The sequence below is a fragment of the Aquarana catesbeiana genome, linkage group LG04, assembly GCF_042186555.1.
Source record: "Aquarana catesbeiana isolate 2022-GZ linkage group LG04, ASM4218655v1, whole genome shotgun sequence".
NCBI classification, from domain to species: Eukaryota; Metazoa; Chordata; class Amphibia; order Anura; family Ranidae; genus Aquarana; species Aquarana catesbeiana.
This window is the reverse complement of record NC_133327.1, coordinates 287858592-287877486: the sequence shown is the minus strand read 5'-3', so window position 1 is coordinate 287877486 and position 18895 is coordinate 287858592. Positions and strand designations below refer to the sequence as shown.

Genomic DNA, 18895 nt, shown 5'->3' with positions numbered 1-18895 from the left:
ATTTGGTCACACACCAGCACACCCCCCATCCATAAAATAGTCACCATGTTATACACCTTATGTTGGTACACATTATAGGCATTACATTTTGCATAGATGGGCTTTTGTGACATGGTTCACACCACTCTTGATTCCATAGGGGATTCATTTTCGGGGATTGCCCCGTTTTGTTGGTCATTCCAACTGTGCCATGGGGATCACCGCCTCAGTTCCCGGAGCTGATGTTCCTGCCAGCTGGCCCTCAGCCTTCCATGCCTCTGCCTAGACTCAGAGTTGATTTGTAAGTATGAGTGGGGGATTTACTTTTGTATTTTTTCTACCCCCCCCCCTTTGTTTTTGATACATATTTCTATATACTTACCCAATTTAATAATTACCTTCAACATTTTTAATATCTTAATAATTACCTTCAACATCTACCCTGCATCTGCTCCTGAAAAGTGGCAAATTAGCCACGAAACGCTTGAGTTGAGTATTAGATGCCCCCTCTTTTTACATCTAAAGACTATTGCCATTATTTCCTTATAGTGAAGCGCTGTATGACAACATTTACATATTTATATAAAAAAAAAAAAAAAAAAAAAAACTTAATAATCCACTTTTATATATTCAAAAGAATGATTGATATCCCAGTGAAATCAGTCCATATGTGTATAACATCTATTGTTGAAAAAAACAGTTAATTTATCACAGTGTATAAAAAAATCCACCACTGTGCTGCTTGCCTAACTGAGATCAATACTTGTGTATCCTTCACCAGCCAAATTGCCTGCTCACCTCACAGATTAGTAATGAATAAAAAAACTCATAATGGTCACTCCTTTCCTTTCCTCCACGCCACAACAGCTTATCCTCCTACTCTTTCCAAGGAGTGTGCTCACGCTGACAGCCTCACAGAGCTTAAATCAAGGCAGTTTCTCCTTTTCTCACTGCTTGCAGATCAGCTCAGCTTCTCTCTCAAATCGATCATTAACATGTAATCACTGCTTACAGCTCAGCTCCGCTTCTCTCTCAAATCAATCGTCCACATGTAATAACAAACTCCATAGTGCTCTCTGCTTGTCACTTTATTAAAAACAGCCCCAAAATTAGGCACACTTTCAAGATCAAAGAACAAAAACAGCATAAGAATATATACGTCCACTCGTTCACCACTACCATGGGCTCACGGTGACTGTGTGACGTCACGGGTTTGGCTCCTCCCCTCTATATGCGTGTCGCCCTCTGATTGGGCTTCATCAGTAGATGGCTTCTACTGATGAAGCCCAATCAGAGGGCGACATGTGCATAGAGGGGAGGAGCCGAGCTTGTGACCTGCATTCTTATGCTGTTTTCATCCTTGGATCTTGTAAGCGTGCCTAATTTTGGGGCTGTTTTTAATAAAGTAACAAGCAGAGAGCACTATGGAGTTTATGGAGAAAAAAAAAACTGCTCTGGTCCAATAAACAATATGGGTGGACAAGTCCCAAAAAGCTGCAATTAATGTGGGATAAACACAAACATAAATAAAAAAGAAGTAAAAAATTGCGCTAAATAAAGTCCAAAGTGAAAAATTGAGATATAAAAAATTAATAGTTGAAAGTCCCAATTAATGGACAAATAGTGCAGGTAATTATTCGCCAATAAGTGGATCACGTAGAAATATGAAATCACCATGTGAAATGCATGCTTACCAGATTGTAAGCCAAAATGTGCAAATGGCCATAACCCCAGCCTGGGTTGTAAATCTTGTAAGATGAACCAAGACGTTTGAAATCCTCTCAAAGCAGGTATGTGTAGGTTCCACAAAAATTGGTATATGTTAAAACAATAAAAATTCATCATAGCGTGATACTGTAAAAATTATGAATTGTGTGACAGTCTCCTTTAAGAAGGCAAGATGTCAGCTGAACCCAGACAATCACTTGAATGATGGACGCTGTAGATTGTTTGGGTTCAGCTGACATCTTGCCTTCTTAAAAGGAGACATCTGCCTGTTTTTTCCAGCATCTGGTAAGGAGGCCCTCTGCGTGGTGACGGGACACTTATAGTTGTTCTTTTCACAGGGTGACATTTGTCCTTTCAACCTTGGTTGGTCACAATGTTAGGGCTCTTGTATCTATTGTACACAATTCATAATTTTTACAGTATCACGCTATGATGAATTTTTATTGTTTAACATATACCGATTTTTGTGGAACCTACACATACCTGCTTTGAGAGGATTTCAAACGTATTGGTTCATCTTGCTGGATTTACAACCCAGGCTGGGGTTATGGCCATTTGCACGTTTTGGCTTACAATCTGGTAAGCATGCATTTCACATGGTGACTTCATATTTCTACGTGATCCACTTATTGGCGAATATTTACCTGCACTGTCCATTAATTGGGATTTTCTTTCAACTATTTATTAATTTTTTTATCTCTCAATTTTTCACTATGGAGTTTGTTTGTTATTACATGTGAACGATCGATTTGAGAAAGAAGCGGAGCTGAGCTGTAAGCGGTGATTACATGTTAAATGATCGAATTAAAAAGAAGCTGAGCTGATCTGCAAGCGGTGAGGAAAGGGGAAACTGCCTTGATTTAATCTCTGTGAAGCTGTCAGTGTGAGCACAATTCTTGGAGAGCGTAGGAGGATCAGCTGTAGTGGCGTGGAGGAGAGAGATCATGGAGGAGAGGAAAGGAGTGACCATTATATGAGTTTTTTACTCATCTGTGAGGTAAGAAGGCAATTTGGCTGGTGAAGGATACACAAGTATTGATCTCAGGACGGATAAGCACAGCGGTGGATTGTTTTAAACACTGTGATAAATGAACTATTTTTTTCAACAATAGATGTTATACACATATGGACTGGTTTCACTGGGATATCAATAATTCTTTTGAATATATAAAAGTGGATTATTAAGTTTTTTAAAAAAGGTTTTTTTATATAAATATGTAAATGTCATACAGCTTTTCACTATAAGCAAATAATTGTTCAATTGGTGTGGTGAATCAGCAGCTGTAGGGTTTTTTTTTTCATATTATTTTGATATCTATATAGTTTTATGCACATTAGATCGTTTCTTGGCGATGATTGTCACTATACACTTTATTACCAACATTATGTTTCTTTGGATCCTACCAATTTCAATTATGCTTTTTGCTGTGGAAACACGTTAGGAGTCTGGTGTTTTTATGATACTATTACTGTGTACTGTCATGTTGCTATACCAATATGCCATTATACTATTATGTATTATGTTATGGAATAAAGTTTTCTTATGTTACCATTTTATATGTATTATGTCATTATGCACGATTTATAGTCATAATTTATGGTATACCTACCAAACACTTTTATGTCATTGGGTCTCCGTGGCTGCACGTTTCACATAAAGTCTCAAACCTTGCTCCCATTTATTCCAGCGCTTCCAAAGCTCCTGAAAAGCGATTAGAAAACGCCGCAATACGGGCGCTTTTAGCCCCTTCTTTGGCCGCTAGCGGGGGTTAAAAGTGCCCCGCTAGCAGCTGCAAAATGAGCGGCGCTTTCGGCCGGGCGCTCCAGTGTGAAAGTAGCCTTAGAGACTCAAACCAATTTGACGGTACCAATCATTTTTGCTATAGAAGTACAATAATATTGTGGCAGAAATACTACATCACCATACTGTAAAACGAGATCTGATCTCACACCTGTAAGTAAATCTGCCTGTGCAGTTCATGTACTGAAAAAAAATTTATTTAAATTTTTGTCCTGAAGGAGGTACAATTGAGACCTTCTGGGATAGTCAACACAATAGCATACCTTGGATTTTTTGTCCTTAAACGAGGTACAATTGTTTGAGGCTCTTCTGGGGTAGTCAGCATAATAATCTGACCATCAGGAAAGAATCTCATATACCTGTAGTAATTGTGAAACAGAAGAAGATTAAGTTGACTGAATAGACACATTATTAAAAAAAAAAGACAAAAAAAAAAATGCACACTACTTCCAGAGTACAGAATACTATTAAGTTGTGCTTGTTTACAGTCATAAATAAAATACGATAAGAGTGATCAAAGACCTGTAATATTCCACTTGGTGCCAGGCTCTGTAAAATCCATCCAATGACTGCTCTCCCTGGCGTATATATGTAGTCTTGCTAATATACACACCTATAGGACAGCATATACATACATATAATTACATTCAATATAAAGTATATGGCAAGTACAAATAAAATGGGTGCAAATGCAAAAAAATGAAAACATATTTAACATTTTAATAAGGTTTAATAAGCCTGCCAAATGCAGCCACAAAATATAGGACAAGACATTTTTTGCTGTGTAATACTACTATCTCTGAACTAATGTAAACTGCTATACCGACACTCTCTTAGATTTACCCTAAAAACATAGTAGAGTCATTTGTGGTAAATGATTCTCACCTCCTAAATGATCAAAGGCTCAACCATCTTTGATGGCTTTGGCCTGTGTCTGGTCTTGACTAACCCCCCCCCCAAATCATGTGTTCCTTATCAGTTCCTAATTGGGGCAGGAGAAGATTCCTCATTTGATCATCTCCCTATAAATTTAGTTCAGCTTATGGGGGAAGTCACAGGCAGAGTAATTTTTCCCAGCATGAGAGATTTTTCTGTAGAAGTGATCAGCAGTTCAGCTCACCAGTTTATCGAAAGCAGGACAACAAAGGCAGCAAGAAAATACCACAAAGAACTCTGTTCCTCTCTGGACCAACCGCAAAACACCACTTTGGAAATAATTTCTTACGATTCCGATTCCTAATCGCTTTGTCCTTTAATATGCCCCTTTCCTTCTCATACTAGTATCCTCTGTTCTCAAATTGTAATTTCTTTACCCCTCTTCTCCACCTCAACACATGTACAGTATATATCACCCTCACTTCTACCCTCTACCTACTACTGTTCTCATCCCCTCCTGCTAAAAGTTAACCCACCCGCAGACCCAAACACCAGGACACGGAGATATGCGCGCTCATATACATCCCACTCCCATCTTACTTTCCTTACCCCTCCCTTCTCCTAACCGCTGGGGATATCTCCCCGAATCCTGGGCCTCCAGTATCTCACCCCCACACCCTCCTCCCTCCAGCATAAGCCGCAATATACTCCTTTTAATCTGGACCCCCTGCTCCCAAAATGCACCCCCCCCCCCCGCAATGCCCACTCTGTCTATGACCTTTTTTGTCTCCCACTCCCTTAACCTACTTACAAACACAGAAACCTGGCTTCAAGAATTAGGCCTCTCACGCGACCCTCTCCTATGGAGGCCTCCACTGGACTCACTCATCCATACCCAGTGGACAGACAGGAGATGGAGTTGGTTTGCTTCTATCCTCACTGAGCACCTTTCAAGTCCTACCCCTCCCTCTCTATCCTCCTCTACTTTTTCTAGACTTCCTGTATTTGTCTGCTTTCTCCCATTTCTCTAAGGATTGCAGTGATCAGCCTCCTGGGCGGCTGTCACACTTCCTTGATGACTTCTCTGCCTGGCTATGCTACTTTCTCTCCTCTGAAATACCCTCTATCATTCTTGGTGATTTTAAAATTCCAACTAATGTTAACAGCCCAGCTACATCCCAACTTTTCAATTTAAACTCATCCTTTGACAAAACACAGTGGACACAGTCCTCCACTCATTCTGATGGTAATACCCTTGACCTTGTTTTCTCCCATCTTTGCACCCTCACCAACATCCCCTTTCACAATATCCTTATCTCCAACCACCTGTCCCTACAAGCAGCAAACAATTACCCACAGAAACCTTTGCCACGTTAATCCACCTCTTTTCCACTCTGCAACTGATCATTCCCATGACAAAATCTCACCTCTGTCTTGCCCTGACCTGGCCACTTCTGTCTACAACAGTTACTTTCATCCACACTAGACTCTCTTACTCCTCTCACTACACAAAGTATCATGCCCTGAGCAAGCATTCAGCCTATATAAAACCGCCTTCTTAAAATACAATTTCTCCCTACATGCTTCCAAACATGCCTACTTTGTCACTCTCAATAATACTCTGTCCTCCAGTCATTGCCATCTCTTCTCTACAACCACCTCCACCCAGTAACTCACTCACTGCTCATGAGATTGCCAATCACTTCAACAAGATTGATGCAATTCGTGGGGGCATCTCCACTGCACATCTATCCCACTTAACATACCATGTACAAAACCACCCTCAATATGTTCCTCTTTTGACCTTGCCAATACCAAAGAGGTCACCAAAGTTTTCTCAGAAACCCGCCTTACCATCTGTCCCTGGATCCTGTTCCCTCACAACTACTATGGTCACCCTCTTATTCTACGCTCCCTCACACACATCTTCAATCTCTCCCTCTCTACTGGCACCTTCCCCTCTAAAACATGCAATGATTTCCCCCATACTTAAAAAGCCCTCACTGGACCCCACCAGCCTGACCTTAAGAGCCCTCCCCTTGTTCCCGTTTACCTCTAAACCTTTAGAACGCTTAGTCTTCAACTGTCTGAGCTCCTAACTCATGGACAACAAACTCCTTGACCCCCTACAGTCTGACTTTCGCTTGCAGCACTCCACTAAAACTGCCCTACTAAAACTCACTAATGATTTACTAACTGCTAAAACCAATGGCCACTACTTCATACTCCTACTACTAGACCTCTCTGAGGCCTTTAACACAGTTGACCATCCCCCTCCTCAAAAAACTCCACTCTTGGCCTTAAAGACTCTGCTCTCTCCCGGTTGCCTTCCTACCTATCACAGCGCTCCTTCAGTGTTACCCATAACCATTTCCTCCTGTCCACTTACTCTTTCTGTGGCAGTCCCCCCAAGGTTCTGTCCTCCTTGGACCCCTTCTCTTCTTCATCTACACCTCCACCCCTTGGTCACTTGATAAATTCCCATGGCTTCCAGTACCATCTCTATGCTGACGACACACAAATCTCTCTACTCCTCACCTTACTCCTTCAGTCTCCTCCCACATTACTAACATATCAGCATGGATGTCACACCACTTCCTGAAACTCAATCTTTCTAAAACTGAGCTCATGTTTCCTCCTGCCCATGCCCTATTCCCTAAATTCGTCGTCATCAGGGTCAATAATACAACCATCCCCTCATGCCAGGGTGGGATGCTACCTGTCCTTTCAGCCCCAAATCCAATCGCTGTCCAAGTCTTGCAGACTTCACCTTCATAACATATCCAAAATATGCCCCTTTTTAACCGTTGAAACCACTAAGCAACTTATTCACTCTCGCCTTGATTATTGCAACTCCCTCATCTGGTCTACCTCTCCATAGGCTATCCCCTCTTCAGTCTATCATGGATGCTGCTGCCAAACTCATCCACCTTACCAACCGTTCAGTGTTCGCCACCCCCCTCTGCCAATTCCTCCATTGGCCTCCCATTGCCCAATGAATAAAATTCAAAAGACTAACATACAAAGCCATTTGCAACTCTGCTCCGAGCTACATCACCAATCTTGTCTCCAAATATCACCCAAACCAACCTCCCCGCTCCTCTCAAGACGTCCTGCTTGCTAGCTCCCTTGTCTCTTCCTCCCATGCTCGTCTCCACGACTTCTCCAGAGCCTCTCCCATCCTCTGGAACTCTCTACCCCAATCTGTCCATTTATTTCCTACCCTGTCCACTTTCAGGCATACCCTGAAGACGCATCTCTTCAGGGAAGCCTATCCTGCCTTCAGCTAATAACCAAATGTTCCATTTCTCTCATGAGTTTATCCCACACATTTATTACATTTTGTTCCACCAGCCTCTCCCAATTAGATTGTAAGCTCGCAAGAGCAGGGCCCTCCTAACCCTCTTGTATTGTTGCTGTATTGTCTCCCTTTATATATTGTAAAGCATTGCGCAAACTGTTGGCACTATATAAATCCTGCATAATAATAATGACAATGCAACAGTAAAATGTACCATCAACACGGACACGGGGCCTCTCGAGAAACATCTGCCTCCAGGTGATGTAAGGTAGCATCTTCACACAGTTTCTGCCCCATACTTTCAGGCATGCTAGGCGCCAGATTTCAGGATCCCTGAAAGTTACATCAATATGCTATAGTTTAAGTTTTGAAGCATTTTAAACCCATAGAACAATACTCAATAGAAAAGGCAATATAGACATGCTCATACACTAATGTATAATCTGCAGCAAGTGTATTAAGCAACTGTTGTGTGGGCAAATTTACTTTTAAAAAGTGAACTCAAACGCAAAAGTAAAGAATTGCTATAGTATAGGCCGCCTTGAGAGTTCTTCAGGGGTGCCTTGGAAAAATGCCTAGAAATTGCCTAAAAACTGTATACAAGCCAGTGTGTGGATGAAGCCTGGCTTTTAGTTACAGATTTTCATTGTGCACCATTAGAAGCTTTTTGCTGCTGGCATCATAACTACCAATGACATCATCAGTTGATAAGGAGGATGTCAGCTGCCTGCATAACACCCTTGTTTGACCCTCTCCTGCCCCTTTCCATCAGTCTTGAGGTCACATTAGCTAAGTGAGGGAGAAGAGAAACTTTGGAATACTAGTCAGTACCAATTTTCAAAAGTTTATTTGCTTTGGAAGAATAAATCACCTCCAACATTTGGTTTCCTTCGTGTGTGGATGTTGCTGGATTATGTAAAGCTATTAGAATAGTTTTTACATTTTAGAATGGGGTGCCTCAAGAATGCCATAATTTTTAAAGGGTGCCTTGACTGAAAAAAAGTTTGAGAAACACTGGTATAGAGAACATGCAGGAGATATTTATTGTGCCTAAGCAGTACCTGAACGTTTTCCGTTTTGTCATCAATTCCTCCTGAAAATCAACAGTGCACTGTCTGGTATATGAGGGTGCCTACCGCCCCACAGTTGAATATCCGCAACTGTGAGATGTAAGGCACGACTGACTGATTGCTAGTCTCCGATGATTGGGAGTGAGATTTGGTCATGATACTACTGTGTTGATCAATGTTTTTTTCGTTAGAGGCTCTGACATAAAGTAGCAACACCTTGTTCCTACCCAGACGATCGCCTCCATACAGAGATACAATGTAGAACAAGGCATGGTAAGTCAATACTGGGGAAAGACCATCTGCAGGCTTTACCAGCACATATATTCACAAAACATCTTTATCATTTAGGTAAGCCACATGTGTTAATCCATCTGTATATTTATTCAACAGAACAGACCAATACCTTGAACAAATATAAAAGCCCTTGCAGACCAAAGATAGTTGCTCTAATGATCGTAGATCAAGCTCACTGGAAACCACCCAGCGGAAAACATACATCAGCACCTCCATAGGGAGCTCTGAAAAACAAAGCAAATATTTCAACTTGCAGCATCTGTTTCCAGCCATTTCCTGGATGATCCAGGATTAAACCACTGGTGCTTGACTCTGGAATATATTATTTCATGACTACTAGTAGATGAATACTAACATTTTTTCCATTGAGGATAATTTCAGTATATTACAGTAATTCGTAAATGGGAATTCTTGTCAGGCTAGTATTAACTAATAATTGTATGAATCCCAGGTTATGACCCCTTGCAGTTCCTTTTTGGTTGACTGGAAGCTGCATCAGTGACTTTGAAGGTTAGTCAGAGCTGTGTGCGCTCCTTTTCACAGAAGCTACTGAATAAGGCACTGGATCACTAGTGAAACTCTGTGGTCTATAATGGCTACATGAGTAGCTCATGGCATTCAGACATTATTTTTCCAAATACAAACAAGCAGATACAACATAAGATGCCTTAGGGCTCTTTCACACGGACGTGTCCGTGTACGGAGCCCGCTCTGCTCAGCGGGGGATCGCTCCTTCGATCCCCGCTGAGCAGGCAGATGACAGGTCTGTCTCTGCACTCTGTGCAGGGATGGACCTGTCAGAGCGCCGCTCTCCCCTATGGGGGATCGGATGAAGACGGACCGTAGAGTGATGACGGATGGAAAAATAGGTTTTTCTTCCGTCACACTTTTTCGGATTGGAGCGGGTCGGATGTCAGTGGACATGTCACCGCTGACATCCATCCCTCTATAGACCTTTATGGAGTGTCCGTTCAGGTCCGCCTAAAAAAAAACAAAAAAAACTGACAGGCGGACCTGAACGGATCGTCCGTGCGAAAGGGGCCTTAAACATCAGACTTTTCATTTAGACTTTTCTGTTTTGCCTGCAGTTCTTATTTTAAGAATAACTTACAACGGTTTACCTCTATAAAAAAGTATATACATGTACATAAATGTTTCTAGAACTTGGCAGAACTGAAAAATGCTATAAGAAAAGTTCTATCCTCAGTATTTCTTGACCTCTTGCACATGATTCTCCTGTTTGAGCATCTACTTTTTCAGACTTTTCTTTTATGCATTTGCGCGTAAACATGTTTGCGCATTTTTGTGCAAATCCGTGAAAACTTATTCTCGTGTTCTTTCTGCAGTGGGCATTTGGGTCCATTTGTGTGCATTCCTGTGGATGAGGCATAAATTACTGACCCAAAAAACAGATATTGCTATTTTTTATTGCTGAAGAACACACAACGTTTGTTTACATGCCTGTGTGCATAGGCACATTATAAATTAATGGGTTGTATTTTAGCTCAGAAAAAGAAAAAAAAAAAAAAAAAAAAACATCAGTAGTTGGCAGGTTCACTGGCCTCGTGTGGACAGATACTGAAAATTTATAAAAACAGAAAGAAATGTATAAGCATACCTGAAATATGAGTCTGAGTAGCATCATACTCTGGCTGACACAACTTGAGCGCAGACTCTTGAAATGATAGCTGCTGCTGGAAGTAGGCTAGTAAGTCAGCCATCTTGCTATCATCATTCGCATCTTCCATGCTGAAAGTACAATCAGCTGTTTGTAAATAAAACAGGAACTGCCATCTTTTTTGCCACCCAACCACTCAGAACAACATGAAAAACAATTACTTTACAGGTAAATTAGTTTTTTTTACCAATACATACAACCAAGCAATATCAACAGTATAAGAATGCCAAGCAAATAGACCCATGGTAAAGTCTATCATAAGACAACCTTTATGCATGATTTACCTGTCACATCAAGGCAACTGTATTGCAAGTGACAGGTTGGGTTGGAAGCAGGTCTTTAACGATGAATAATGGGGCCCCACAGCAAAATTCTCTCTAACAGTTTGCAATGTCAACTAAGACAATATGTACCATTGATGTTGACAGTAACTATTCCTAAATCAAAGACAGGCACCAGAGAGCTGTCAGCACAGTAAACATACTAAATGGGACCAATATGCATAGACGTGATAGCAATCATAATAATAATATTATCCATAATTAAATCGGCTGTCCCATGAGGTTTTAGCTGAGAAGAAACTCTGGGATCTTTTGACTGTAGGCATTAATTTTACTCTATAGCAGTTCAGAGTGCAATAAACATACACTGCTAACACAGCTAAGATAATGCTTTAGGCAGCGCAGAGGGGGATCTGTGATTAGCTGAACATGAGGTCTGACTTCAGTTATTTTACACCAGTGGTTCTCAACCTGGGGTCGGGACCCCGTTGGGGGTCGAATGACGATTTGCCAGGGGTCACCGAATCCTGGGCTGTTCCTGAAGCCTGCACTGCTCTCCCAGCCTTTTCGTGGCCGCCCAGCAGGGCTGTTCCTGGAGCCCGCGGGCGCCCACACAGCCTTTTCGCAGACGCCCATTCAGTTCACAGCATGGGTGGGGGGCAGAGACTAGAGGTCAGCTGACTGGTGAGGATTGTGAAGTGGGAGGGGCTGGAGGAGACCCTATCTCCCGATTTTGGCATAGGTGTCCCTGCTGCGAGACACAACAGAGCTGGAGACACAGTAAAGCCGGAGACATAGTGAGTAACACTACCTGTGATTATAGTTGCCATTAAAAGTCCCCACTACAGTTCTCAGAACAACAGATGACCTTGATCAAGAGCACCTAAGTTTGCTGATCAGAACTCCTCCCAGCACTGCCACTCCTCTCAACTCCCCACCAGCCAGCACTGCCACTCATACCAACTCCCCGCCAGAACTGCCACTAATACCATCCCCCCCACCAAGGAGTAACAGAAGGAATAAAAATAGAGAATACATGGAAGGGGGAGCAAAAGGGGGGGGGGGGGGGACAAAGAAAAAAGGGAGAGAAAGAATAAGAAAAAGGACAAGAAAGATGGTTAAAGAGAGGGATGGGGAAAAAAACAAGAAAATAGGATAGAGAGAGATAAAAGGGAAAGAAAGGTGAAGAAATAGTGATACACCCTAAAATGTACCATAAGGGGTTTTTAATACTGTACAAGTGGAAGGGACTCAGGGAGCGCTAAATGTCCATGGGTTAGGAGCGCAAATTACTTGTCTTGCCTTGGGTGCTGACAACCCACGCTACGAAAATAATTTTACTGTTAGGGGTTCCCTCAACTTGGGAAATTTTATCAAGGGGTCACAGCACTAGAGAGGTTGAGAACCACTGTTCTACACTGAGAACTTCAGTTTAGTTTTCCTTACCCGCCTCCCACTCTGTCAATACACAGAGGCAGCTAGACGGAACAAGCATAGTTCCGGGAGGACGCACCAATGTGTCTCTGGCTAATGCTGTTGACTATGACAACAGCATAGCTTCATAGTAGAAGAGTCCAGGCGCTTAACTAGCCTGCCTGCAGTCCAGAGCTTTCACCAATTGAAAATATTTAGCACACCTTGAAACGAAAAAACAGAGACTACGTGTGAGGAAAGGAAAGTCAGGGCACAGAGAGTACATTATGTATACTGATTAGCAGTGCTGCCTCATCTGTGCCCATCAGTGAATCCTCATCAGTGAAGAAGAAAAATCACTTATTTGCAATATTTTAGAACAGAAACTAAGAAAAACATTTTTTTAAATCTAAATTTTCAGTTTTTCTTTATATAGCCCCAGTGGTGATTAAATACCACCAAAAAAAGCTCTATGCATATAAAAAAAATGATAAAAGCTCCATTTGGGTACAGTGTTGCATGACTGCGCAGTTGTCATTCAAAGTGTGACAGCACTGAAAGCTGAAAATTGGCCTGGGCAGGAAGAGGGCAAGAGTGGTTAAAAAAGGGCATATTGTTTCTAGTTTAAACATTTGACATGTTTTCTATTTTCTATTGTGAATAAAATATGGGTTTATGAGATTTGCAAATCATTGCATTGTTTTTATGTAGATTTTATACAACTCCCCAACTTTATGGGAATTGGGGTTATAGACATTCCTGCTTAAAAGTAGATTTAGCTGTGTTTAGACACGTTTACATTTAGCCAGGTCTAATCGGATTCCGGATGCAGAGATTTTTTTTTCTCTAAACGGCAAGTAAAGACAGTGTGATTGGCACCACTAAAAAATAACATATTTATATGTATTTAGAAAGGCCCTCTAAACACATATAAATGTGGTTTTGACATTGCCAGTGTGAATGAAGCCTTAATCCTAATAAAGCTTTAATACAGTATGCCAAGAAAAAAAACAAAAAGTAACACTCCAATGACACAAAAGTATAGTCACAGGAGTAGACACACAATACACATTCGCTACATCAGGGGTAGTCAACCTGGGGCCCTCAGCTGTTGCAGAACTACAAGTCCCATCATGCCTCTGGGAGTAACTGTAACTGACAGCCTTGCAATGCCTCATTTGAAATGTAGTTCCACAACAGCTGGAGGGCCCAAGGTTGCCTACCCCTGCACTACATAAACTCACGGCCATCACATAAGTTCAGGCATTATTCCTAAATGGCCCTAAAATCATGAACTTCTAAAAAGAGCAAAGCCTTAACATGCATAATCATTCTTACTGCAGGGATGTTTTATGATAATCCCTTTCCTTCTTCAAAAAGGCTGATTGTGACCATTCACCACCACCTATGACCTTTCCCCTCTCCTATCACCACTTCCCTTCATTGTAATTTGAGGTTATTCCCTAAATCTCCCCTTCTTGGTCACTTTCTAACTCTACCAAGTCTATATATTGACATTTTTGTACTTCAACAAGACAATCTAAAGACTCATGCCATTATACCAGTGGTTCTCAACTCCGGTCCTCAGGACCCACTAACAGGCCAGGTTTGTAAGATAACTGAAATACATCACAGGTGATATAATTTGCTGCTCAGTGATTGCAGTATTCTAGTCTGCATCTCCCCAAGGTAATACTTAAAATCTGGCCTGTTGGTGGGTCCTGAGGACTGGAGTTGAGAACCACTGCATTATACTGTTTCTGACTGCACTCATTTGGAATCCAAATCTTTTATTGTCCAGCAGCACTTAGCCAGCCACTCCTGCCCCCCTCACAGACTGGCACTCTAGTAAGTGCTGGATGCTATCTAGGTGAGTATTTAGGTTTGTAGTTTTTTTTTTTTTTAATTCACCAACTTCTCCTTTAAATCAGTTTGATAGACAAGACAGAATTACATGTGTTATGAACACAACAGTGTTGAACAGGATGTATTTCACTAGACACCAGAAAAAAAACAGCATCATAAAGACTTGATGACAAAAACAGATACAGTTATGTTTTTGATACATACAAGTTTTTCCCTTCTCCATCAGGGGACCAGTTGTAATTTATTTTAAACTCAATGTCAGGCACAAGCTGCATGGCTTGGCGGTAAAATTTGATAGCTGTGGAAAAAAAAAAAAGAAAAGAAAAAAAGTTTTGTTAACACATGCCTAGGTCTTACCTTTCTGTATAAAGACTACATTGTGTACAGCAAATACTTCCTGGGAGATGGAAAAATGACAAGAGAACTTTGGTCTAGCTATAAAAATTAGAGCAGTACAAACACGCCCACAGTCATGTGGTCGCAGATCATGTGATTCATGAAGAATGAACATTAAGCAATGCAGCTTCCATGGAAGACAGCATAAGAGCAAGCAACATGTAACATCATATAAAGTTTTCATGTTGTAACATAAGCAAATTGTTTAGTATGACACTTAGAAAATTATAAAGGAGCATTGGAATGTTCCTGAAATGTATCAGTTTTAACGCGCATATTAAAAAGGACAGTATGGTAGGATTCTTATGATTTACATAAACTTTAGACATTTTCACTATGGATTTCTAAGCTTTAGCCATAAAAACATAATTGGAAAGGGCAAGATAGTAATATCTCCATTAGCATATCACCATTTTTACAGACAGGGGTGCTGCACTACTATAGTTTCAGATACTAACTAGAAAAGCTACAATTTCTGGGGAAATTGTGAAAAGTGTTCTTGCCTCTACTGCCCCGTACACACGGTCGGATTTTCCGATGGAAAATGTCCAATCGGAGCGTGTTGTCGGAAATTCCGACCGTGTGTGGGCTCCATCAGACATTTTCCATCGGATTTTCCGACACACAAAGTTGGAGAGCAGGAGATAAAATTTTCCGACAACAAAATCCGTTGTCGGAATTTCCGATCGTGTGTACACAAATCCGACGGACAAAGTGCCACGCATGCTCAGAATAAATAAAGAGATGAAAGCTATTGGCCACTGCCCCGTTTATAGTCCCAACGTACGTGTTTTACGTCACCGCGTTTAGAACGATCGGATTTTCCAACAACTTTGTGTGACCGTGTGTATGCAAGACAAGTTTGAGCCAACATCCGATTTTGTTGTCGGAATGTCCGAACAAAGTCCGACCGTGTGTACGCCCTATCCAACTGGAGTGGGCGGAGTAACTGGGTGGGGTGGAGTGGCTTGAGTAACTGCGAAAAGTGTTAAAAAGCTTAATATTTTAAAAAGTATAGATAGTAGTCCCATCATTAGCTGAAAGAGCTGAACTTTTTTCAAAAATGTTTTTTTTTTTTTCAAAAATGATTTTTTTTTTTTCAAAAATGATTTTTTTTAATGATTTTTTTTTCAAAAATGATTTTTTTTTTCAAACATGATTTTTTTTTATTTTTTCAAAAATGATTTAAAAAAAAAAAAAAAAATTTTTTTTTTTTTGATGGGGTGGTCATAATGTTTTGGCTGATCATAGGGGGGTCATAATGTCAGCTTTTGTCACACTCTAGTTTTGAACATTTCGCCATTCATTCCTATGGGACCAATTTCGCCGCAAAAACGACGATATTTCGTGAACCATTCGGTGAAACGTTCCACAAAGTAATAGCACACCAATTAAATGACATTGATTCCGGATTCACACTGGTATTTTTCAGCTTTTCACAAAGTTCCACAAGGTAATAGCACACCAATTAAATGACATTAAACATTTCACCATTTATTCCTATGGGACTAATTTTGCCGCAAAAACAACGATTATTTGTGAACCATTTGGCAAAACATTCCACAAAGTAATAGCACACCATTCGGGAACAATCCGCACGTTTCGGTATATTACTTGTCTATGTAGTGTAAAAACTGTGGGAGGAGTTAGGGTGGTAAATTTGGCTATAATAATAATATATATGTGAGATAACAGTAAGTGGTCTTGCTATGCAAGAACACTTAATAAGAAATTAGTGGATCAGCAGGTTTCATCTAAAACAAAGAAATCAGTTTTAAAGTGGTTCTACACCCTGTACAACCACTTTTACCTATAGGTAAGCCTATATTAAGGCTTACCTGTAGGTGCTTGAAATATCTCCTAAGCCTCCATGGTTTAGGAGATATTTACTAAAAAGCCAAGTGCCGATGACTACGGTGCAAGCGCCAATGTCATCGGCGCATGCTCACTTTAGAAAGGGCACATCGTGCTGTTTCTATTAAGGGTAATGCCGTGACTGGCGGCACATGCGCGGGAGTAACGTCACACGACTCCGGCCATTTACAGAGGCGGAGTTCGTGGCCCTGGAAGGAAGAAGGGTGAAGATAGATGCTCCCTGCTAGTGGGGACAACAGAGACATCGGGGGCTTCAGTTTCAGGTAAGTGACACATAATGGGCTACTATGTGATGCTTTACCTTTGCAGGGAAATAGAGCGGAAGTAAAACCCACCAGGGTTTACTTCCTCTTTAAAGGGTTAGTTCACCTTCACTTACTTTTCCCCAAAACCATCAGTTGCATTAGACTGTTCTTATGGCTGTAAAGCTAAAATATATTTACCTTAATGAACTTCCTGCATTAAGGTAAAAAGTATTTTATTATGTTTATCACCACCCCCAGTATACTTACCTGAGCTTAATGTTTATCCAGCACTGTGCCCATCTGCAGCGGCTCTCTCTTCTTCCCTCCCACAGGCCCTACCAATAGCTCCCGCTGCTGTCAGTCAAATACTGTGACGAGGGAGTGGGGCCAAGTCTCGCTGTCTGTGACTATAGACACAGGCAGCGTGGCTCAGGACTGAGCCCGCAGGCGTGCCACAATAGGGAGAAATTTCCTATGGTGGCAGGCTGAGAAGAGGAGGAGCAAGGAGGGCCAGCGGGGGGACCCAAGAAGAGGAGGATAAGGGTCGCTCTGTGCAAGGTCATTGCACAGAGCAGGCAAGTATAACATGTTTGTTATTTTTAAATAAAAAAACATCCTGACAAATGCTATACATGAACATGCTGTGTTCCATTTTGTAAATAAATGCCTACTTTTTTAGATGCTCATATAAAAAATAGTCCAGCCCTCTCCATTCTGCAGATGGTAGGACATACTCAGCATTAGATACTTGGCCCCGGCAACTCAGGAATGAGTATTACACTTTGTTCCATACCCACACAGGCACACTCCACTCTTGCAGCTTAGTGTTCTGCAAGAGTGAAAGACTGCAGAATGCGCATTTGTGAGTAGGGAATAAAGCTAAGTGCTAGCTTGTGCATTTCCGGGGCTGCACATTCAACTCTGGGTACATCCTGCCATCTGCAGGATGGAAAGGGGAGGACAATACTAAGAGCATATATAAAAAGTAAGCATTTATGTACAAAACGGAGCACAGCATGTTCATTTTTTAAAAACACTGCAATGCATAAGGAGGTTTTTGGGAAAAGTAATAGCAAACTAACCCTTAAACAAGAGAGCCAGGAAAAAAAATTAAAAATCTCCCTTCCTAGCTTTGCTTTCTATAGGAGAATAACCAATCAGATTAAAAATCAATCTGCTTATTCCTGTTGTAAGTAGTGCCAGTGTCCTTAAGCACTGCTCATCTCCTCCTCATACCCCAAAATATATATATATATATATATATATATATATATATATATATATACATATACACACACACACAGTGCCTTGGAAAGTATTCATACTGCTTGAAATTTTCCACATTTTGTCATGTTGCAACTAAAAACGTAAATGTATTTTATTGGAATTTTATGTGATAGACCAACACAAAGTGGCACATAATTGTGAAGTGGAAGGAAAATCATAAATGGTTTTCAATTTTTTTTTTTTACAAATAACTGAAATATGTGGTGTGCATTTGTATTCAGCCCCCTTTACTCTGATACCCCCAACATCTAGTAGAACCAATTGCCTTCAGAAGTCACCTAATTAGTAAATAGAGTCCACATGTATGTAATTTTCATCAATAAATTTGTATTTTACAATAGAACCATGAGAAAACAATGTATACATTGTACGTCAGATTGCATAGTATGTATGTATATGCATTATGTTTAAACTAACAGAAATCTCTGAGGTAAAGCTAATACTTTAGATACAAATATATGTTCACCTGTGTGTAATTTAATCTCAGTATAAATGTAGCCGTTCTCTGAAGCCCTCAGAGATTTGTTAGAGAACCTTAGCGAACAAACAGCATCATGAAGGCCAGGGAACACACCAGACATAAAGCTGTGGAGAAGTTTAAAAGCAGGGTTAGGTTATCAAAAAAATATCCCAATCTTTGAATATCTCACAGAGCACTGTTCAATCCATCATCCGAAAATGGAAAGAGTATGACACAACCGCAAACCTACCAAGACATGGCTGTCCATCTAAACGGACAGGCCGGGCAAGGAGAGCAATAATCATAGAAGCAGCCAAGAGGCCCATGGTAACTGTGGAGGAGCTG

General features: G+C 41.0%; 1 protein-coding gene across 2 annotated transcripts in view; it reads right to left on the bottom strand.

The window, feature by feature from the left end:
- Window positions 1-18895, bottom strand: part of FBXO9 (F-box protein 9) — a 51335-nt gene that overhangs the window by 13323 nt on the left and 19117 nt on the right. For both annotated transcript variants that reach the window (XM_073626666.1, XM_073626667.1), the window contains 6 exons: window positions 14492-14585; window positions 10668-10798; window positions 9159-9273; window positions 7900-8018; window positions 4031-4121; window positions 3772-3867 (listed from right to left, as the gene is read on the bottom strand). In XM_073626666.1, the coding sequence (XP_073482767.1) occupies window positions 3772-3867; window positions 4031-4121; window positions 7900-8018; window positions 9159-9273; window positions 10668-10798; window positions 14492-14585 (646 nt within the window). The remainder of the gene's footprint in view (window positions 1-3771; window positions 3868-4030; window positions 4122-7899; window positions 8019-9158; window positions 9274-10667; window positions 10799-14491; window positions 14586-18895) is intronic.